Source organism: Xyrauchen texanus, chromosome 21 (genome assembly GCF_025860055.1).
Source record: "Xyrauchen texanus isolate HMW12.3.18 chromosome 21, RBS_HiC_50CHRs, whole genome shotgun sequence".
Lineage (NCBI taxonomy): Eukaryota > Metazoa > Chordata > Actinopteri > Cypriniformes > Catostomidae > Xyrauchen > Xyrauchen texanus.
Genome location: NC_068296.1, coordinates 18,782,605 through 18,806,395, shown reverse-complemented (window position 1 = coordinate 18,806,395; position 23,791 = coordinate 18,782,605). Strand labels below are relative to the sequence as shown.

The following is a 23,791-nucleotide window of genomic DNA, read 5'->3' as shown; positions in this document are numbered from 1 at the left end:
GCTTTTCTCTGCATTGTATTACATCATTTACAACTGTACAACTCGCTTTGGGTGCCCCTCTGTATAAATTTAACCTGGAAAATGTAACTCACCAACCTAGTCTCATAGAATGAACGTTATTCTAACTGCATTTTTGCAAACTGAGTTTTGCATGTTGATCTCTAAGTTTTGCTGTAGTTTCCTGGTGAAATGAATATTAGAGGCACTACAAGAACTGTCCTTTTATTCACTTTCACAAAATTCACAGGTACTATGGCTGTTTACACTTGTTTTTCGCTCTATTACTCACACCTTGCTATGTTATGATATTGAAACACTTTTACTATAAGGAATTATTTGAAATAAAATATACATTTTAACGCATGTATTACAGACCCATCTATATTTACACACATATTCCAACATAAAGCTTCCGCTCTAGCTCACCTGATAGAGTGTTGGGCTTTGGACTCGGAGACCCAGCCTTAAACCCAAGGATGCTTGGAGCGAATGTGAAGCGGAAGTGCCTAAAAGTGACATGAAATGAGGGATTTGCTTCAGTAAATGTGGTTTTCATGTCGAATTTGCTTTTAAAACACTATCTGTTAGTCCAAGTCCGTAACCATGTCTTGAACATTGGGGGTCGGGCAAACCATTTTTGGGGTGGGGTGTCACGGGTGTTGAGGTCACAAATATAATGGTCTTCTTTGGTACTGGCTTGAAATGCGATAAAGGCCCAAAAGTGTATAATTTTTGGTTTTAAAAGATGCATGCATTTTTAAAGTTTACACAATACAAGACAAAAACTGTGTCTGCATTGCTAGCAATTTGCCTGTTTCAGACATCTTTTCTTGCTTTTTTGTGCTGCCTCAAAGAAAAGATGAATGTAATTTGAGTTTCTTTTCATCATTGATGTATCTGTAAACTTACATGACATCAGCTGGTTAGCAAAAAGATAATAGAAAAATAATTTACTGCCCTCATTGTTTTTTCCTCCCAGTAGTATCTTAACACGATATTTTCTTAAAGAATCCTAACGCTGCTCTTTTCCACACAAAAACAGTTCATACTGACCACTGCAGTCAAGGTCCAAAGAGGAAAAACAAATCATTATAAAAATACCATAAAAGTAGTCCATATTACACAAAGCTGTTGTACAGCCCCAGAAAGCTTGGAATATAGTGCACTTGTGATATGGACTACTGTTTTGATATCTTTATACTGAACCTTTAATAGAACGTAAAAGTGTTTGTCCTTTTTGAAGCTTGACAGCTCTTGCACACTATAAACTGTTATTCTATGGAATAGAGCTGTTTAAAGTATCTCTTTTTATGTTCCAAGAAAAACCCCAGCATATAGGTTTTGAACAACATAAGGGTGATTAAATGAGTGAGTAAAAGTACATTTTCCATTTTTAGGTGAACTACACCTTTAACTGGTGGCTCATTTTTTAAGCACAGACCTGACAAGAACATACACAAAATAATACAATCTATTATAAAAGTAGACACTTAGGAGATGCAGTTGAAAATTCAGAATTAATTTATGACAATGAAATTATTTAGAAAATCTTAAACTGATTTTAAATTATTATCTAATAATATTTGCATTAAGAACATATGACACTGTCCTTGCCAAAACCTAAAAGCACAATAGAAGTCACAATTCACAGGTCTTATCATGTTCTTGTTCTAATCTGAGGGTGATAATAATGCTGTACTTTGTGTTTTTTTTATAAAGATAATTTTCTTAGACGATGTCAAGAAAATTTTCTATAAAGCTACTTCAAAAGCCTACCAGATTACCACATTTATTCAATTCCTTTACAATATACACACATTTGCTCTTTGTTTTAAGATTGACATGCTGAAAACTGTTCTGTTAATGTTTTTACATTCACAGTTATGAATGACATAAACATCACGTACTGTACATGACATATTTTACATTTAAAAAGGCGAATTTTGCCAATTGGTGAATAATTTGCACCCTTGGATGGGTCACTAATGTTGGTCGGTACAACATTTCAATCATAAAACAGTGGTCAAATATTGCATGTTTAGTTAGATATGCACGTCTCACATGACACAAACACTCTTAACCTGAACTGTTTGCTGATGCTCAGTGCTCCACAAGGTTTCCGCTTAGCTTTTTAAATTTAAGTCTCACCTTAATTTATATGATTGGCATATGACATTGATGAGTGGTTCAGCAGAACAGCAACAAGGATATTGATTATTGGGGGGGCAAATACTCAAAAGTATATTGTGGTTACAGCTCTGGGTTAGGCTTAGGCATTAAGGGTAAGTATGTCTGTTTTGTTCACCTCTCATTTATCTTTTTGAATACTATCGGTTAGATTTAGCTGTTGGTTTAGTGTAATGAAGTCTGTTTTGTTCACCTCTCATTATCATTTAGGCTAAAGTTTTAGGTTAGGGAGGTATTTTTTACTCATTATAACAACCATCTAATATTGACCTTAAAAACCTTGTCTGATTACAACATCATTTCACTCTCTTTTGGTGCCCACCGCTGGACATGTCACTGGGAAACTGCAGCAAAACTTGAAATTAAGCATGTCATTTTAGTTTGCATAATTGTTGACACATAAATTTCATGAGATCAGGCTGGAACTCACACATGCCCATACACTCAAAAAATACTTCTTGCCTCAGCCACTGGAGGCAGTGCTTCTAATTTAGTTAAGCACTGATTGAGTTTTGCTTTAGAAATATCAACCTACTGTTTCTGAATTCACTGTGAGATCAGTCTGGGATTTGGTATGTGTGCAAACAGTTTGTTGTGTATTTGTATTGTAAACTCCACCTCCTCATTTATTTACCTTTAAGCCAAGCCCCTAAAAACAACTAGATGGAGATGTCAGTTTAGGACTAATTTATCCCTATAGTTCAATAATGACCATTGCATGAAGCTGAGCTGGGATTCTTTTCAATGGATGGTAAAGACATTTCTCACTCTTTCCCAACTCATGCTGCCACTCACACAGATAATCTTTCCATTCCTCATAGACAACTATGATCCATGATTTCCATGGGAAGTCCATAATTAATAGCTATTCACTTAATTTGAATATATTACAATCAGAATGTATAATGATCATTTGAGATAATGAGACAATTGGAAACCTGAGTTTTTTAGATGCGGTCATACCTAAGTAATTATAATCACCTGCCACTCATTCTTGAGGATTAGTTTGATGCATTATGCATGAAGTCTAAAAGAGAGGGATTATCCTGATCTGCGCTGTGGGAGAAAGAGATAAATGAAGGTAGTTATTTCAGTTGGCACAGCAGTCCCAGATGGGGGTGTTCCTAGTCGGCTGTTTTGACATATTTGTTTGGAGTTTGTCTACGACATGCTTTGGCTTCATTTGTTATTACTTATTGCTGAATCACTATACCTTATCAGCAGGGAATGACTGACGACAGGGTCAGTCTGGCGTTCAAGTCAATCTGCTTGAGATTGGTGAGAGTAATTTTGAATTATCAGACTCTCATTCTGTGAGAAGCAATTGTTGTGCTGAGAATGGAAAAGGGGAAATATTTTTTTGTTAATGTGAACATACGGTATGTGTGATTGCCTTTACAAATAGGTACTACTCTTTACTGCCTCAATGCATGTGTTTTTAAACTCTTTATTGATGAATTCTTTAAAAAGGATCAATGAAAACAATATCAGTACAGAACAACCTACATTATTGGTTTAAATGCAATATACCTGATCGAGGTCATGTCATGATAATAGTTCTCTGCTATTATGAGTCATATGATTAAAATTGTTGATGAGTGAGACAAATCTATTTGCCAAAATAGGTCCTGTACAACACATAACTAAAATGAATGTTCCTCAAGCAAAAACAGGGCTGACTGAGAATGTAAACAAACCGGAATTCATCAGTTCTGTCATAGCCTGAATTTATGAGAAGCAATAAGATTCCACAGATGAAATACAGCAATGTTTATAAAGCCAACCTATTGTGTGTATTATCATGTATACTTCTATTTACAAATAGAATAGTGTGAGATTTCTGTCGGAAAACTATTCAACCAAAATAGTGTTGTTGGTGGTTCGAATCCTGGCACACACGACTCCACATGCCGAAGTGTGCTTGGGCAAGACACTGACACCCAAGTTGCTCCCAATGGCATACCTTACATAGCAGCTCTGCCACCATTGGTGTATGTGTGTGTGTGTGTGTATGGGTGAATGAGACTCAATGTAAAGCGCTTTGAATACCGTTAAGGCTTAAAAAGGCGCTATATAAGTGCAGACCATTTACCATAGATAGATAGATAGATAGCCCTGTTTAATTCTTCAAACTGCTGTTTAGAGAGATAGTGTGGATATTCCCAAGCCCACATATCTGCTGATAAAGTGAAGTAGACCATAACGAAAGGGAAAAGTCAGTCCACCCATTCTTTTAAGTGGTCTTTTAAAATGTGTGACCATGCCTCATAGCGTCCTTAAAGCAGCCTCTTACACAAACATAAACATCGGTCAGATTTGAGCGCTTTACCAGACTGTGCCCAATCCTTCGCCTTTTCACAAGACAAATTGGAAAATTAAAGGTTTTCACCCACATAAGGATCCCATGCTTTCTTCCCATAATTACTGGCTGTAATAGCTCACTCTCTGGCAAATCCAATCCTCACCTTTGGTGGGTGCCTAAAACTGACAGTGTCTATAATGAATTACATGAAACATAATGAGATTGGACCTGTCAGTATTCAGTCATGAAGCAAATGAAAGGAAATCGAGGGGTAGCAAAAAAGGAGGGGCCTTTTTGATTTTTGATTTTTTCATTTCTTGTGGTAATAACTACAACTGATTGCATCTGTTTTCATATCTGAATGAGTGACTGCTAAAATATATTGAAGTCAAAGTCTTTGTGTTGGGTAGAATTATAATAAATTACATTCTTTTCATTCAGTGCATGTGTGGCATCTTGTAGCTGTGTGGCCTTGATATATTTTTGTCATCTTTTATGTTGTTTTGTCTCTGTCAGACTTGTATTGCATTCTTTATCAATTCTCATTTCTACTTAATGTGTTTTTTTCCTCAGTGTTTAATTGTTTATGGTATGATTCTTTTTTTTAATTTGAGACACATTCAATTTTATCATGGAATTAATGCTGTACAGTTCATACAATTTATTTCAGAGCATATCGTCCTCTGACATTTTTGTTAATGCCTATAATGGATTGCAAGTTACATTTTTCACAAATGCAGGGTTTATCACTCAGATGTCAGCCAAATATATATCAACTGAGCATATAGCTTTAGCAAACTCTCTGTTTGCCCTTGCACCCCCACTCTTTCTTGTCCTACACCAGCTGTGTTTGAGGTGTATGTCCAGCATCCGGCTGTTTTAAAGCCATTCTCTTCACACCAGGGTGGAAAGCCTATCCTTTTGAAAACTAGCAGATCAATGTAAAAGTGATACCCTTTAAGCATTTGTAATTTTCATAAAGACATTGTCATAGCATTGAAAATAGAATGTGTACACAATCATGTAACTATATTAAGTCAAGGTGCATTTTAGGTTGTCAAGCATTAGGCTTTTTTTATTTATGATTGCCAACAGCCAGGTTGTTCAAGGTTCTAAAATGTGAATTTGCTCTTTTGGTATACCAGTACATGACTCAGAGCAGCCAGTTTTTGGTTTTAGCACTTACTAGGTTGAGTTACTTTCTGGATCCGTGCCACTTACATTTAAATTGTCTAATTATATAACAGTGTGTTGACTGTTTTTAGAGTGATGTTGCATCATTACACCCAACAATAAGCAAAATCTAGCTGATGCAATTCATTTGTATGACATGTTTTGTTATCATGTAATCACTGTGCCCATTTCACACATACTATATACTATTACACAGACCAAACTTAAATAAAATAGGAATAACAAAACAATGTGCTGAGTGGTGGTAGTGTAGTGGGCTAAAGCACAAAACTGTTAATCAGAAGGTTGTTGGTCGATCCCCACAGCCACCACCATTGTGTCCTTGAGCAAGGCACTTAACTCCAGGTTGCTCTGGGGAGATTGTCCCTGTAATAAGGGCTCTGTAAGTCTCTTTGGATAAAAATGTCTGCCAAATGCATAAATGTAAATGTAAATGTAAACAATTAATATGTATGTATGTATATATTAATTACGTATGTATATATATATATATATATATATATATATATATATATATATATATATATATATATATATATATATATATATATATGTATGTATGTATGTATGTATGTATGTATATATATATATATATATATATATATATGTATGTATGTATATATATATATATATATATATATATGTATATATATATATATATATATATATATATATATATATATATATATATATATATATATATATATATATATATATATATATATATATAAACACACACACAGTACTGTGCAAAAGTGTTAGGCACATAAGATGTTTAACAAAAAACATTTGTCTTGATGGTTATTTATATCTTCAGTTTTAGACTCCCAACCATTACTTTTGCAGAAAGAAAAGAACAGAAAAGAAGAACAGGGAACCCTGTAACATAAGCCATGAACCCAATGGAGTCCCCCACTGAACATTGAGTCAGTCTGGGATTACATGAAGAGACAGAAGCAATTGAGACAGCCTATAGATAGAAGATGTGTGGCTAATTCTCCAAGATGCTTGGAACATCCTATCTGCCAACAACCAAAAACTGTGTCCAGGTGCACCTAGGAGAACTGGTGCTGTTTTGAAGGCACAGGTGGTCACACAATATATTGATTCAGCTTGTTTTATGTTTACTGCACCTTGTATGACACTAATGGGGTAGTGGTGGCTCAGTGGTTGAGGCTCAGGGTTACTGACCAGAAGGTCGGGGGTTCAAGCCCCAGCACCACCAAGATGCCACTGTTGGGCCCTTGAGTAAGGCCCTTAACTCCAGGTTGCTCCGGGGGGATTGTCCCTGTAATAAGTGCACTGAAAGTCGCTTTGGATAAAAGCGTCTTTCAAATGCATAAAAATGTAAAAAAAAAATGTAATTGATATATGAAAACAATTTTTGGCATTATTTTTGAAGACATCCACACTATTCAACAGTTTTCACAAGTGGCTAAAAAGTGTGTGTGTGTGTGTGTGTGTGTGTGTGTGTGTGTGTGTGTGTGTGTGTGTGTGTCTCCAACAAAACAATGTGTAATAACACTTGTAATTAATTATAATGAATTAATTGTAATTAATTACATTTAAAATTATTGTAATTATAATGAATTGTTAGTACACACACACACACACACACACACACACACACACACACACACATATAGTAGCCTATAGGTGTCTGTGTGCTATAATTCATAATTGTATAAGCCTAGTTTAGAATTCAAATAGTCGTTTGGGTGATATCAAACGTGTTGATCATGATCATGTATATTTAAGGCTTGATTTTATAGAGATGTGCATTCACTATCTGGCAGTAAGGGGAGTTTTGAGACTGCAGCGGCGTCACGCAGCGCTGATCGTTGTGTCTCACACTTTCAAACTAGTCATTTCACAACACTGAGGCGAGGAAACGAGCCAGCGCTATCAACAGTACTGCCCCGAGGGCTCTTCCTACTACACTCCTGAGAGACAGAGCAGAGAGGAATTTGGGAATAGCGCGGAAAAATGAGGAACACTGTTGATTCGAAAATATCTGCGAGGTTTTCTTTTTTATCGTGAATGTGTCGCTAAACTGGTTGACGGGTACTACGGAGGTCGTCGTTTCACTACGAGACGAAAATAACATTAGACACCGCAAGTAGATTAACAGTCATTAGATAAATACCTATCTCGACATCAAAATTATCTGATATTGCATGTACGGAATAGGGGACACCATGCAGGGACAACATCAGCGTTTTACCTCAAGTTTAACATCGATGTATAGAATTTCGGATTACTAATACAAAACACGCTCGCACACGCTGTAAACCGGATTCGACCCACGAGCTTCATCCCGGTTCCGCAAAGAAATTCAACCCGAAAGAGTTGAAGAGCTCCATGCATTCGAAAAGGTGGGTACTCGGTCGTATCTTTACAACTTCTTCTAAAATGCATTATTAGTCGTAACACACTGCAGCGGTACTTTAATTTGATTTGTCATCTTCAACCACTCTTATCAAATGATATAGCCAAAATGTATGTTCACTGCATCGGGTTTCCATTTTTACAGTTATTCACGGTAAGTTTTGAAGTCTGCGTCTCATTCCAAGTGACCCTAATGTTTTGCTTCAAGATTAGACAAAAAATATAAAATAAATAAAATAAGGCTTGTATTTACTATTTTTAAGGATGTTTTGTTAATTAGTTAAAATAGAGGAGAGACAATTATACTTTTAGGTTATATGCATATTAACATTACAATGATTTGCTATATAGGCTACATTATGTAGCTTACCTCTGCGTTTTAACAGTTTAATCTAGAAATCAAACAAATTCCCATATTGTTAGCTTATATTGGTGTTGAGTTGACACGATCTGTCTACCTCATTAAAGATGGGATATCATATATAGTTTTGGCTTAATGCAGTAGGCTACCTCCATCCAAGTTATTTTCTCAAACATTTACAGAAAATGAAGACTTCACAGTTATAAATGAGAGAACCATAAATGAAACTATGGACGAGAACGCATCTCTGGATATATCATTCATTCTCCAACACTGTGCAAGCGCCATCTATTGGATTGTAACAGCTGATCCATCAAAACACAACCATAGCCTATAACATATCCACACTCTATCCTCATCTGTAGGCCCTTTCAAATAATGCACGAGTTGTTAATATTTCAACAAGAACTTTAAAATCAAATGATGTCATTATTGGAACATTGTATTCTTGGTGGATAGTATCTTTACATTGCTTAAAGCTTTTATGGTTTTAGATGGGCAGCATTTGTTTTGACAGTATTATATGCATTTTACTATTAATATGTGTATTATATACCCATTTCACATACTTTAGTAATGCAACTTATTAAAAAGGAAAATGGATTTGTCAGGCAGTCTGTAAGTGAAAGAAATGTGTTTTGACACAAACCTGAAAATATTTCTTGACTAGTGTTACAGCACATTTTCTATTTTCTATAAGACATACAGTATAATGCACATTACTTATAGTAGGTTATCTTATAGTGATTGGAATGGGCCACAGCCCGCAATCTTTGCAATACTACAATATATTGTTGGAAGAATAAACTCCTGTTAAATATGTTGGCTTCGGAGGTTGGGATTTATGTTGACAGAGATAACCTATGCATGTCACAGGTCGGCATGAATAATGGCGTTGCAGTTTAGTTATATGTGGAGTGGCATTCACTTCCACTTCTGATTTGAAATATAGGTTTGGATTAGACATTGAAGCATCTCGCTCATCCCATGCACTCCCTAAAATCAATTTGTTGTTGGTCTTGTGCAGTGGATCTCAACCAGCTCAGTAAACCCCCAAGGGGGCCACAAGATGACTTAATATTATTTAAAATGAGTTATATTGTTACAACCTAACTAATGTTAAAACAGCTAAAATGTCAAAATTAATTGTAATTAAGTATTTTAATCTATCAACACTCCCTTGTTTCTGGGGGACCTTCGAATATTGTCTTGTAGCCTACAATGCAGGGCTTTGGAGTCAAAAAGATTTAGTTTTCTGGTCAGTATTCTAATGAAGACTAAATTTATATGTCAGTGTTAATAATCATTTAACATGATACATAACTTATTTTAGCATGCCCTCTCTTGCTTTTCATGAATTCATGTGCCTTTAATGGGTGAAATAAACTTTGTGAGACAAGTGAATGGTATCAATTGCACTGTTGATTTGTTAAGCAGTGAAAATGATGAAGGCTAATACATTTACCTTGATATATCAACATATGGCCTACAATCAATAGTTTGTCAGAAATTAACATGCATGCACCATGCTGTAAAGTAACATGCATGCACCATGCTGTAAAGTAGGCTATTATTCAGACTTTAGTTATGATTATTTTACTATGTGTAAAAGAGTAACAAATATTATTCTCAATTGCATGGGTTCTCAGCCTACATGGCAAACTACTTTTCAAACCTCAGGAGTAATTTGAAACTAGTGGGGTTGGTGTTAAAAAATCGACTTCTTATTGGTGCACTTCACAGAAGGCTGCACCTTATTGGCACTAGCAAACTGAAAGATCGATGGCATGTTTCTAGGGAGGGTTGGGGAATGTGTGAACACAGAGAACACCTATGACAAATTTTACAAGATTGGTGCGAAGGAAAGACGGCATGTTTTCGGAGTTATTATGAATGTTATTCAACAACTAATAATCAAGCGTAAAATTGCAGCATTGGTCTAATTCGCTTACCTTCACTTTGTTGTTTTGACTAGGGAGAGGAGAGAAGTGCTGTCCCGTGCTGGATGGATGGTTATGGGGAAAGGAGCAGGACCATCCGCGCTAGAAGTCTGCAAGTTCCTTGTGGTGTTTCTCTGTCTGTTTCCAGCAGGTAAGAAAAAGATTAGTCATAAAGAATATAATGAATACATTTTTTAGGAGTGGAAAATGAGGATACTGTATGTATATATAACTTTGTATTTAGTAGTCGAAGTAATGAAGTTTTCTATATTAGCTACACTGAAATAAAAACAGCGAACATTCAGAGCAGTATAATAAGGACGACAAACACAATTTGTTGGTTGCAAATGAAATGCAGTTGGGTGTAGTTTGTTTAGTCATTATGACCCAGTTATGTGTTGTAAAAGTTACATATAAAATGAATCAGTGTAGGGCTGCAATTAACAGTTATTTTGATAATCGATTAGTCTTTGATTGTTTCTTCAATTAATCGATTAATCTGATAAAAAAAGGAAATTTTATTTCTTGTATTTTATCAAAATATTATAAAAAAAAACAAAAAAAAACAGAAATGATAAAGGCCATAAGTATTTGGAATGATTTAGATTACTGAATTCATGATTCTATACTCTCACAAAACATTGAACCAAGCCTGAATCATGAAATGTTAAGTTTGAATTTATTATTATTATTATTATTATTATTATTTCAGTATACGTGCAAAACAGTTCCTTTCATTACTTGTAAAACTTTGTAGAACAAAAAGTACTCTTCCTTAAAGAGTAAAATGATCCACCAGGGATGGAGTGGAACAAAAAAATCAGCCCAGCAGAGGGCAATAGTAACAGAATATAAATATTAATAATTCTGTCCAGCTGAAAAAATCATAATTATGTTAGATACATACAGTATGCTTTTACACGGTCACAGATTATATACATTTTAAATATTTTCAAAAAATACTGTATGTTTTAAAATGCTATTTTTGCTGATTACATGTTTCTTAAATATTTATATTCTTTCACAAATATGTGGATGGTATAAATTTACTGGTGGAATCAGACATTACATTTGGCATTATCTGGAGCACTAACAAATATCAGGACCCTTAGCATTATTATACATTATATTCAGCATTATGTACAGTTTAATATAGTACAGTCATCTGTAAATACAGTGTAGATTCACTCTCGCGCTGAAAAGTCTTACCCCGGTGCTCTTTGTATTACATCTAAAACACCTTAAACCGCACACTTTAATGTGAGACATCAACGTGACATCAATGAAAGCTGCACAATTGATTACATTGAAACTGAAAGCGCGATATGATGTTGCACGAGTAATCAAAGCAGCAGCAAAATTAACAGTAATTCCAGCCTAAGTGTTCAGGAGAAAAGAAGGCAGTTTATTTTTAATTTTTTGCAAAAAATATTCAACTTGTATCTGGACTTTAAAGGGTTCGGATCTCTCTTTTTTTGTTCAATTTATTTGTAAGATATCAGTTCACTTTTCATTCACAGTTATTTTTTTTAACCCATTAAACATAAATATTTGTATCATTTGTAAACAAATAATAATAATAATAATACATTATTATTATTATTATTGACTTTTAGAATTTTAAACACAACAGTAATATATTTCAATCATGCACCTTTAAATTTAAAACCCTCTGACTTTTATTTTGACATACTGAACTCACCAGGAAGTCCTGTATTTGTCTGTTTGTAGGCATGTTCTTATTATACATTTACTTATTAACACAGCCTTTTTTGATTGATAGAGCTATCACAGGTCTTCAAGTGGCTTTGAATAAAATGCACGAGTCATTTTAACTACTTCAGTTGTGTTTTTCTGCTTCTTTTATGTCATTTTTGGAGCTTGACAGGAACGAACATGACTAACACACAGTATAGGATTTGGATCGGACTTGTTGGACAATACCCGATCCATCTAAAATGTCAGTATCAGAGCCGATACCGATCCAGGTCGTTAATAACATGTATACATTATAAAACAGAAAATAGCAGTAAAATGTTAATTTTTTCATGTGCTGGAGAGAAACAACTCTTAAGCAAACACTCTTTCAACACACCTGATGCAGCAACCACTCCACATTAAACTGTAGGCTTATTATGATCTTCTTTAAAGTGTTTATAAAGTGCTCTCATGCACTGGACAACTTAGGTTGTGTTTTTTTTTCTGCTCCAGCTTGTCTGCAGCTTAAAGTGACTTCACTGACAGAGCTTCTCTGTGCTTGCAGCATATATCCAAATAATCGATAACGAAATTCGTTGCCGATGATTTCCATTATCGATAATAATCAATTTTATCGATTAGTTGTTGCAGCCCTACGTCAGTGTACAGTATAGTGATTTATTAATATTATTATTTTAAAAATAGCTTTCAAGCTGTTTCCTACAAATAGTGATTTGAAATGGTATTGAAATGTCGCTAATTAGTTCAATTCTTTTTATCTAAATTAGTTTAAAAATAAAAAAGAAGATGCAAAAAAATAATTGCTAAATGTTGCCTTTTCATGTGCAACGCTGGAGTGTTGATTCTCAGAGTTGTATTGATAAAGCAATTGTTTAAACTGCATGAATGAAACGTACCAATGATTCTAAAGTTGGATTCTAAAGTTGGATTCGAGTCTAATGCACTACTGCAGTGTTCCCCACAGTTCTGGCAGAGACGTGCTGTTGTGTTTTGGGGAGGGGAGGCAATCCTGCATTACTGGCATTTTCTCATCATCTATAACATGCCTTTACCATACTTGGTAAATTGATTAAAGGGACACATTTCCAAACATTGTTCACTCAAACACAGTAAAGCCTCTCTAAACAAACTTTTAAAAGTAGCAAAACATGGTTCATAAATGGGCCAAATAATCTTGCATAGTCTTAAAATCTAAAAATGCCAAAAATGTCTCCTAGAGATAACCTTAGTGTGTAGTAATTATAATTAGCATGTTAATATAATTAAAAGTCTGTGGTGTCTGGTTCTTATTAGGTTCTTACAAAAAATTCTGGAAAGGTTAGCATATGGTTATGAAAATATAATCTAAAAAGAACATTCCTGAAATGTTAGGAGTTCCCAGAAAATTACCAAAGGGGAATGGTAATTTTGTCATTAAAAGCGGGCTGGATGTGTATTAGGCACTCTCACATGATTATGGGTCGCACGTGTTTTTGAGAATGTGATTATTAAATAATTTGTATCTCAGTTAGGATTTCACAGTACCAACATTTCTGTATTCTGTACAATATTTCGATACCACAAAAAAATTGTTAATATGGTATTGAACATTTTTCTTAAGGCTATTTAACCAGGTAAACTGCATCAATGTAAATAATAATAAATTAAATCAATTACATGTTTCCTTGAAGTGTTGAAAATAGAACAATTACTTTTCATCATACCATTGCAATTTTTTATCAAATGAAGTGCTTCAGTAAAGATCCTCACAGCATAATCTAAAACACAACACTGGTCTTATTTTAGTTAAATAAAGTGCTGCACAGAGCATCACATTATAAATGAAAACATTGATAAAAACTTCTATTCAGTATGTATAGTGCTGTTGTTTGTTAGATATAGTTTTAATGTAATTATTATAACAGTAAATATATTACATTATAATTAACCTTAGTAAAAAAAATTCTGTCGCAATTCCTCCAATTTCATGAGTCAACATTTTATTTTGAATCAAGCTTTTATTTTGATGTGAAGGCTTTTCCATTTTCTGTGTTTTTGACAGTAGTTTCACACCTCTGGATTAGACAGTGGTTATATTGCCCAGCGAGATTATGAAAGAGCAAAACTGCTGCAATTTAATTATATAAAGTATATATAAAGTATATAGTCTGCAGCCGCTGCACACTTCACAGTGAATGTTTGCTCTTTTCTGTCATCTACTACTACAAGCACAGCGCACAATGCTCATACAGGTGAAACTCGAAAAATTAGAATATCGTGCAAAAGTTCATTAATTTCAGTAATTTAACTTAAAAGGTGAAACTAATATATTATATAGACTCATTACAAGCAAAGTAAGATATTTCAAGCCTTTATTTGATATAATTTTGATGTTTATGGCTTACAGCTTATGAAAACCCCAAATTCAGAATCTCAGAAAATTAGAATATTGTGAAAAGGTTCAGTATTGTAGGCTCAAAGTGTCACACTCTAATCAGCTAATTAATCCAAAACACCTGCAAAGGGTTCCTGAGCCTTTAAATGGTCTCTCAGTCTGGTTCAGTTGAATTCACAATCATGGGGAAGACTGCTGACCTGACAGTTGTGCAGAAAACCATCATTGACACCCTCCACAAGGAGGGAAAGCCTCAAAAGGTAATTGCAAAAGAAGTTGGATGTTCTCAAAGTGCTGTATCAAAGCACATTAATAGAAAGTTAAGTGGAAGGGAAAAGTGTGGAAGAAAAAGGTGCACAAGCAGCAGGGATGACTGTAGCCTGGAGAGGATTGTCAGGAAAAGGCCATTCAAATGTGTGGGGAGCTTCACAAGGAGTGGACTGAGGCTTCAAATGTCATATTCCTCTTGTCAAGCCGCTCCTGAACAACAAACAACGTCAGAAGCGTCTTACCTGGGCTAAAGAAAAAAGAACTGGTCTGTTGCTCAGTGGTCCAAAGTCCTCTTTTCTGATGAGAGCAAATTTTGCATCTCATTTGGAAACCAAGGTCCCAGAGTCTGGAGGAAGAATGGAGAGGCACACAATCCAAGATGCTTGAAGTCCAGTGTGAAGTTTCCACAGTCTGTGTTGGTTTGGGGAGCCATGTCATCGGCTGGTGTTGGTCCACTGTGCTTTATTAAGTCCAGAGTCAACGCAGCCGTCTACCGGACATTTTAGAGCACTTCATGCTTCCTTCAGCAGACAAGCTTTATGGAGATGCTGACTTCATTTTCCAGCAGGACTTGGCACCTGCCCACACTGCCAAAAGTACCAAAACCTGGTTCAATGACCATGGTATTACTGTGCTTGATTGGCCAGCAAACTCGCCTGACCTGAACCCCATAGAGAATCTATGGGGCATTGCCAAGAGAAAGATGAGAGACATGAGACCAAACAATGCAGAAGAGCTGAAGGCCGCTATTGAAGCATCTTGGTCTTCCATAACACCTCAGCAGTGCCACAGGCTGATAGCATCCATGCCACGCCGCATTGAGGCAGTAATTAATGCAAAAGGGGCCCAAACCAAGTACTGAGTACATATGCATGATTATACTTTTCAGAGGGCCGACATTTCTGTATTTAAAATCCTTTTTTTTTATTGATTTCATGTAATATTAGAATTTTCTGAGATTCTGAATTTGGGGTTTTCATAAGCTGCAAGCCATAATCATAAAAATTATATTAAATAAAGGCTTGAAATATCTTACTTTGCTTGTAATGAGTCTATATAATATATTAGTTTCACCTTTTAAGTTGAATTACTGAAATTAATGAACTTTTGCACGATATTCTAATTTTTCGAGTTTCACCTGTATAATGGGGTGTTTTAGCATACACCGATCAGCCACAACACTAAAACCACCTGCCGAGGGCCTGGGTAGCTCATTGAGTATTGACACTGACTACCAACCCTGGAGTCGTGAGTTTGAATCCAGGGCGTGCTGAGTGACTTCAGCCAGGTCTCCTATGCAACCAAATTGGCCCGGTTGCTAGGGAGGGTAGAGTCACATGGGGTAACCGCCTCGTGGTCAGGGGATTAGGGGTTCTCGCTCTCAATGAGGCGCGTGGTAAGTTGTGCGTGGATCGCAGTGAGTAGCATGAGCCTCCACGTGCTCTGAATCTCTGCGGTGTCAAGCACAGTGAGCCACGTGAGACTTGTCCTCCACTAGTGGGAATTGGGCATTCCAAATTGGGATAAAAAGAGGATAAAATAAAAAAAAAAAAGGCAATCATGCAAGAGCTAGTCATTGACCTCTTAAATTAGCTTATTGTCCCTTATCAGACGAGTGGTAAATGCACTTTGTTGCTAGTAAGTGGAAGGTGTGTGACAAAGCCTACAAAGAAATATACACAATAATTTGGTAACAACTAAAAACATTCTAATAAAATCTAACAATTGTACTGTGTAAAGTTTTGGCTTTGTTTTTAGAGGAAAGTGCCATGTTACATTTTTAGTTTTGGCATGTCTATGCGAATCTATTGTGTAACAGTTCAACAGTTCAACAGTCTCTTTTTATTAATACACACAACAATAAACACATTCGCATAAGGCAAAACGGAGAAGCTTCAATCTATCGTTAAGAGCCGGGCAATCAACACACACAGCTTCAGGTGTCTGTCTCACTCTCTCTCACCCCACACTCTGAGGACTGGCCCTTTTTATTTCCCCCGTCTCTCACTGCGAACACAGAAACAAGCTATTTCTAGCTATTCATCTCAGGTGAGAACCCTTACCGCTTACTGTCTTTCCAGATGAAGGCTCGACCATTCCCTCGCCTCCACATATTGCAAATCATAATTTTATCAAATGAAATAGGTCTTCTTTAAATCATAAAAAACAGGATTGAAAAGCTTTCCACCTTCATTTCAGCTTTTGCAATCTGAGGAAGGGGAATGTGATTAAAATAGCTTTTGCCTTTGATTACTGCCTTTTGCTCTGGACAGATCTCATATCCCGTTTGACCTGTGGAATGGTGAGACCTACTATATGTTCCACCCATTGGTCCTAGAGCCAGTTTCTTTCCAGAGATCCTGTTTCTTTAAGGCAATCCTCAGGCCTCTTTCTCTCCTGCCCTGCATGGCTGATGAAACTCTACCTAATCCCTTTACACAGGGCTAATTTATGACTGTTCTGGTTTCCTCTCAATGGCAAATTGCATTGTCTTCATTCAGAGTCCTAGGAGCACACCCCTCACATACGCACACACACTTACACAAACAGCTACCCCCTTCTGTTAAAACCTTAAGTGATTTTTATTTTCAGATGTGCATTTGCCCTTGCTCCTAAGAGAAGGTGGCTGACACACACAGAGCTTTATTCAAAAGCACCCCAGAACCTGTTTAGCAATGCAAAGTGAGCACTTGGTGTGAATGTGTGTGAATTTGATATGAGATGATTAGCACTTCTAACTAATATACTTTTGTCTGTGTGAATGTCAGTTTACAGGTTTCCTTCCCATTTGTCTTAAAACTGTTAATTTGAGTTGCACCTTATACAGTGTGAAATTACTATAATCCAACCAAGATCTTGGAATCAGTCAAGCATTTTTCGATAAAGCACACAATCCATTTGCTATTACAAAGTGATGTCATTCATCATGAGGTAATGAAGTTAGATAAGCCTGTCGAGAGTTCATTACTTTGTAATGATGCCTATTTAGATGCTTATTGCTTTTGGTTTTGTATTACAATAGATGTTACGTGTTGTTTTTACTCCCTTGTTATATAGACAATACAAATATTCCATTACAATTTTTGTAAGTTTCACATAAAATCAACAATGTTAATTGGCTTATTTTCATGTTTTTGTTACATTTCTTTTTGAAAAGACAACAAAACAACAACAGCCTTTCTTTATACTGCATTAAGAGCATTTATACTTCAAGGAAGTTGGCAAAACACAGAAACTTGGAACTTAGTTTGGAATGTTGTTTTTTATTACTGATGAAATTAAAGCCTCACTTTGTCCAGATGTAGAGAGAATTTATGTGTTGTTAGAAGGGCCTGCTGCACAACTGGCATTCATGAACAGAACATAATAAACTGACCTTTATTTAAAGTTCAGTACTGAAATAATTTGAAGTCTATGACTATGTGTATTTTTGGTTGCACAGACTAGTCGACTACATCTAACGTAATCGACACGTCAGTCTGAAGTAGACTAGTCACTAACCTCGTGATTTATAAAACGCGTCAGTAGGAAATACAGCGGTTGTTTAACCCGGTGGCTCTGCACTGAAAAGGTTCAAATATAGGGTGTGATGTTCTGTCAGACTCAAAGACGCACACACAGAATGCACCTTAGAAATGGTGTTTGTTTTCTTTGTTCTTCTGCTCAACAACGCAAGGTATCGATGTATCAACAATAACATTATGCATTCTCTGTATCTGTATTGCACAAGTGCAGAGCAATGTATCAACACTGATAATGTTCAGAACATTCCATAGGCTACTTTGATAAAGATGAAACAAATGCTATGGTAACCTGCAATACATGCAAATTAGACTTTAAATATAACCAAAATACCAGTGTTATGCTTACCTGGATGCGGTTTGCTCCTTTGCGGTGGTTTGGGTGTGGAATGACGTAATGACTAGTCTAATTTGACTCGAGTAATGGGCTCGACTAGTCAATTATTAAAAATCAGTAGATATGCAATCCCTATAGTGTATATGAAAAGTAATAAAATGTGATGTAAATGAATATTAACTGTTCTTGATTAAAAGAGTTAAAGAAATCTGACATTTTTCTCCAACATCTTTTTATTTCATTTTAACTGTTAATTTTCAATTAAAAAGCTAAATCAGTTTTGTCAGCTACTCTAGTTGATGCTTATTTTCTTACAGCTTACCGAAAAGATTTGTTTGCTCTCGCCAGTATGTTTATGCTATCTATCTTTTCTATTTACAGCAACTCTGCAGTGTAAGATCCTCAAGTGTAACTCAGAGTTCTGGGCCTCCACCTCCAGCTCTGGCCCAGAAGAAGAGTTCTGCACAGCTCTGCGAGCATACAACAACTGTGTCCGACGCACTGCCCGTACATGCCGGGGAGACCTGGCCTACCATTCAGCCCAACATGGTATAGAGGATCTAATGAGCCAACACAACTGCTCCAAAGAAGGGCCCACTACCCAACCTCGTGCACGGACGCCCCCTCCCCCAGCCCAGCCACCACCCCAACCAGACATCCACGTACCGTCGGATGGTCCAGAGGTGTGCCACTACGAGCGGAGTCTACCACGTGACACTGCACCCCCAAATTACACTCATTGTGGCTTTTTTGGAGACCCACACCTTCGCACATTCAACGATGACTTTCAGACTTGTAAAGTTGAGGGAGCCTGGCCACTGATTCACAATAAGTACCTGTCTGTGCAGGTTACGAACACTCCTGTTGTGCCTGGGTCTTCTGCTACAGCTACTAGCAAGGTAAAAAAACTAAAACGCTTACATACACAAATATAATTTCAGCATCAGTCTGTGGTAACAATTCACAAGCTTCTCCTCTACCATAAATCAACCAAAAAGAGTTGTTAGAAGTTTCAGCAAGGAACTAGTTAATGGTGAAAGTGTGGTTTCACCAGTGGGAAGAGAACGCAGAATTTTGAGTGCAGACGCTTGTCTGCACTTTGGATCTACATTTGGATCTGGTCCACAACAGATGAAGACGTGATAAGCAACACAATTGATGAAAGTCTGATAAAAAATTTTTTTAAGGGAATGCCAGCAGTAAAAGAGGTAATAACTTAGAATGTTATCAGGCTTCAGCTCCTTTTTTTCAGACTGCCAAGACTAATGCTACTATATCTGTGGTAGTCCTTGCCATTGTTTGCATGTGATTGAATAGCCTTGTTGTTTTAACTAAGTGCTCAGTCCATACAGGAAACTGCCAGGATTTTCTCTGCATTAGTTGGCCCTCATACCTCATAAATTATCATTATTTTTCTTTACGGTACATTGGACAAACTGGGGAGCTGCCTTAGAACTGGCCAGTTGTGGAGCCTAAGGTGAAAGGACTACCAAGTTTTTTTGTCTGATTGTAGAATCCTAATTTATTTCATCTAATGTCCTTTAGACTGCTCTAATTGTTTGACCGGGGGTTGACATTTTTCCTTGTGGCCCCCGTTGAGCATCACTGAGGATAGGAGAAACAACACAAGAACTTTTAACTCAGTCACATTTAGAAACAGACCAATTTTCGCTAATGATTCACCATTAACATTTTTTTCTAAGGGAAAGGGATAATTATATTTTTGTTAAGTTGGCTGTTTTTAAATAAATGACAGTGGCTCAGAGGTTATTTTAGCAAGGCAAAAGTGAAAACAATATTGTAGGCAGATGACACCTGTGCAAACAAGTCGTCCCTTATTTATTGTTAAGCCCTTTGCTTTAAACAAGCTCTTGCTGTACTGAGAAGAACTAGCCTTGGGTGGGTGGGGATAATGGGGCAGATTACTGACCATTAGTGATTATAGGGTGATTTAGTTAAACTGACTGTCCTCACAACTCAAACATACACAGACACTTGCACACATCTTTCCCCTCTCTTCACTAAGATCAGAGCAGCCTGGACATCCCGAGGTCACGTATGTGTCAGCAGCCTATTGGCCTCCTAATGGCAGCTTGCTGTAGGAGTCAGAGGTAGGATCAGCCTTCTCTAATTAGCCCCTGTGCAGGCTGTGCTCTCTAGCTGGCACTAGTCCACTCCCTGGAGCTGAATCCGAGGTTCACAGGCAGGCTCTGAGCAGCATGAATGGATTGTCTTTGTGTCTGTATACTGAGGCCTGCTGTAACATAGACTGGACCTGTTTTTCTCCAGAGTGCGTTTACATTGGCCCCCTGTATCTTGAGCTGCTGCTGAAATGTGACATTATGAAAGCTGCTAGGCTTGGAGGGTTTGCACTACACAATCCTCTGGTTTAATATAGACAAGGCTCAGTTATGCAGTAATTAGCCAAAATCATTATGCAGTGGTGCTTAAATTGTTTTGATATCTCTGACTTTTCTTTGTTGGCTTGTTTTGATTAAACAAATGTGGCATTTTAATCAAGTCAAAATGTTGTGCACTTTTATTTATTTTTGTACACAACTTTTCAAATGTATTTTTGTACACAAATTTGTCTAGATTGCCATTTCAAAATGCTGTTGTTTAATATGACCCATTTCTACAATTAAATGTGTATTTTGGTCATTTTTCAGTTCCTGAATTATTGCAGTCTGTGTGTTATATTATATTGTTGTATTATATTTTCAATATTTTATGGACAAAATAAAAATTATTCTTAATAGAGAGCAACGGTCTGCTTTTGGAGGTAAATATCTCAAATATTTCCAAATGGGAAATGATTTTGAATGATAATTTATAAACCTTGGAATACAGATCTAGTATGAGTTCCAAAGTTGTTAATCTATGGTATATGCTTCTGCTAAAACCATTAGTCTGCATTATTTCAAATGTATTTGATAAAAATATAGTTTAATAGCGGATTTCCTGGTGAAGAACTATACTACACATGATCCTGAATCCACTAATAAGAAAATCCCGGCAAACAAACTGCGGCAAAAGTGTCCAGCGTTGACTCCCATGATGATGCAGTCTGGTTTGATCCGAACGATGCTATCAAGTCATTCTCCCTACACTCTTAAACTACATATATATTTGAATATATATGAATATTTTGCAATATACTTTACATTTATTGGTTCTATACTTATAATGAACAATTATAAATCAATAGTTTTATATTTTCTATCATTTTTATTTGTATTACATTAATTACATGCAATGCTTCATGGGATTATAGTTAATTCCTTCAATAAAGATGTCAAATATCTTTTTGTCCAATTTTCAACAGTTTTTCTTCAAATCAAAGTTTGTAATGTTGTTATTCCTCTTGGAGCTGGTTAGATTAATTCATGGTTTAGAACTCTTTTATGAAGGATTTCATGTAATCCCTATGGAAAAAAATTAATGGAAAAACACTTCTAGAACCAAGATGGCTGAAAAAGTGGACTGGCACTGTTATGCTCTATACTGCTGAAATAATCGTACAAATGGCTTGCTCTAACTTAATTTTATTTCCTCTTTTCCACAGCTAACAATCATCTTCAAGAACTTTCAGGAGTGTGTAGACCAGAAGATGTACCATGCAGAGACCGATGAGCTTCCAGCTGCTTTTGCTGATGGTTCAAAGAATGGAGGTGACCGCCATGGGGCCAACACCCTACGTGTGGTAGAAAAGGTGCCTGGACAACATGTGGAGATCCAGGCACGATACATTGGCACCACTATTGTAGTTCGGCAGGTTGGCCGCTACCTCACCTTTGCAGTGCGGATGCCAGAGGAGGTGGTGAATTCGGTGGAAGACCAAGACAACCAGGATCTTTACCTGTGTCTGCATGGTTGCCCTGCCAACCAGCAAATTGACTTCAGGACTTTTAGAATGCGGGCTGCAGAGAGCCATGGCTTAGGTAGGGGCCGGCCAGGCAGCCCTGCCCATGGCTTCACCTACCTGTCAGCCATGGCCAAGTGCAAAGAACGTCTTCCAGTCGAGGATTTGTATTTCCAATCTTGTGTTTTTGACCTGATATCTTCTGGGGACATCAACTTTACCCTGGCTGCCTACTATGCCTTTGAGGATGTTAAAATTCTACATTCAAACAAGGACAAGTACCATCTCTTTGAAAGAGATACAATATTCAATTCTGCCTCCAAAAACATTGGTATTAGCTTCTTTGTCCTTTTCAGCCTTGTTACCGCAAAGTTGTGGACGGACTTGTGTTCCATTTATCTGTAGTTCCCATTGGACATCCTTTTTTAATAGATGGTTGTAAGAAGCTGTGTGCATGTGAAATGCTGCTCTCGCCATGTTTCATTTCATCTACCGGAGGCTGGGCTTCTCAGCTAAAACCCAAGCTTCTGACGAGGGCTTTCACTCTTGTGTGTCTTGTGTCATGCTCATCTCAGCCATGGACTCATCTTGTCATCACCATGCATGTTTGTTCATCAGGCCAGAGAAGGAGCATTTCTGCAGCTCCACCCATAACTGCAGTGATCATAACTGCTCAGCAAAGTAGATGGCAGTGCGAAGAGGTCCTGAGACTCGGCTTAGATTAAACTCTCCTCTACTGACAGGAGTGAGATTGGGATGGTCCTTTGCAGAAAGAATAGTTTGGAGATGGTCTTCAGTTCACTTTATGCCAAGTGAGTGGTGAAGTATTTCTCCCGGAGCAAGGCTGGAGGACATGACACGAGCTTTTATTAATGTCTCCTAAAGATGGAGGCCAGCAGGAGTTCACTATTTCAAGAAGCTCCATCTTTGGAAAAGCATTAGCTTTCAAGAGGAAACCCCCTGGCCAAGGCCATGTCAGACTAGAAAGTCTGACATGTTGTCTAAAGTGGAGATTAATAGGCCATAACACCAGGCCTGTTGTATAGTTTGTCTGTAAGTGTGTGTGTAAGCAAATTGTGTATTATTGCGTAGGTGATTGTATGAATGTGTGTGTGGGTGGGTTTGGGTGGTTTATGAGGAAATCTTTTAGGTTACAGACTGGAAATTGCAAGGCTATTATGATATAAATGTGGTTTATGAGGACATTTCTAGTGTCGCGATAATTCAAATCACTTAAAAAACATACTAAACTATGTTTTGTTTTGTTTTTTTATGTAAAAATGCAGAATGTTTTTTGTGAGGGTTAAGTTTAGGGGTAGGGTTAGGGGATAGAATC

The 23,791-nt window shown here is 36.8% G+C and overlaps 1 protein-coding gene across 2 annotated transcripts; it reads left to right on the top strand.

The window, feature by feature from the left end:
- The first annotated feature begins 7,574 nt into the window (after positions 1-7,574).
- On the top strand, positions 7,575-22,869 carry LOC127661942 (repulsive guidance molecule A-like). 2 transcript variants are annotated; one of them, XM_052152909.1, is made up of 4 exons: positions 7,575-8,058; positions 10,408-10,523; positions 18,975-19,492; positions 22,159-22,869. In XM_052152909.1, exons 1-4 carry the CDS (start codon positions 8,045-8,047, stop codon positions 22,858-22,860), a joined length of 1,350 nt encoding a protein of 449 aa, XP_052008869.1. In that variant the 5' UTR covers positions 7,575-8,044; the 3' UTR covers positions 22,861-22,869. The 2 variants fall into 2 exon arrangements, with proteins under 2 accessions (XP_052008869.1, XP_052008870.1); XM_052152910.1 differs by lacking the exon at positions 7,575-8,058 and adding an exon at positions 10,253-10,302.
- Positions 22,870-23,791: the final 922 nt, after the last annotated feature.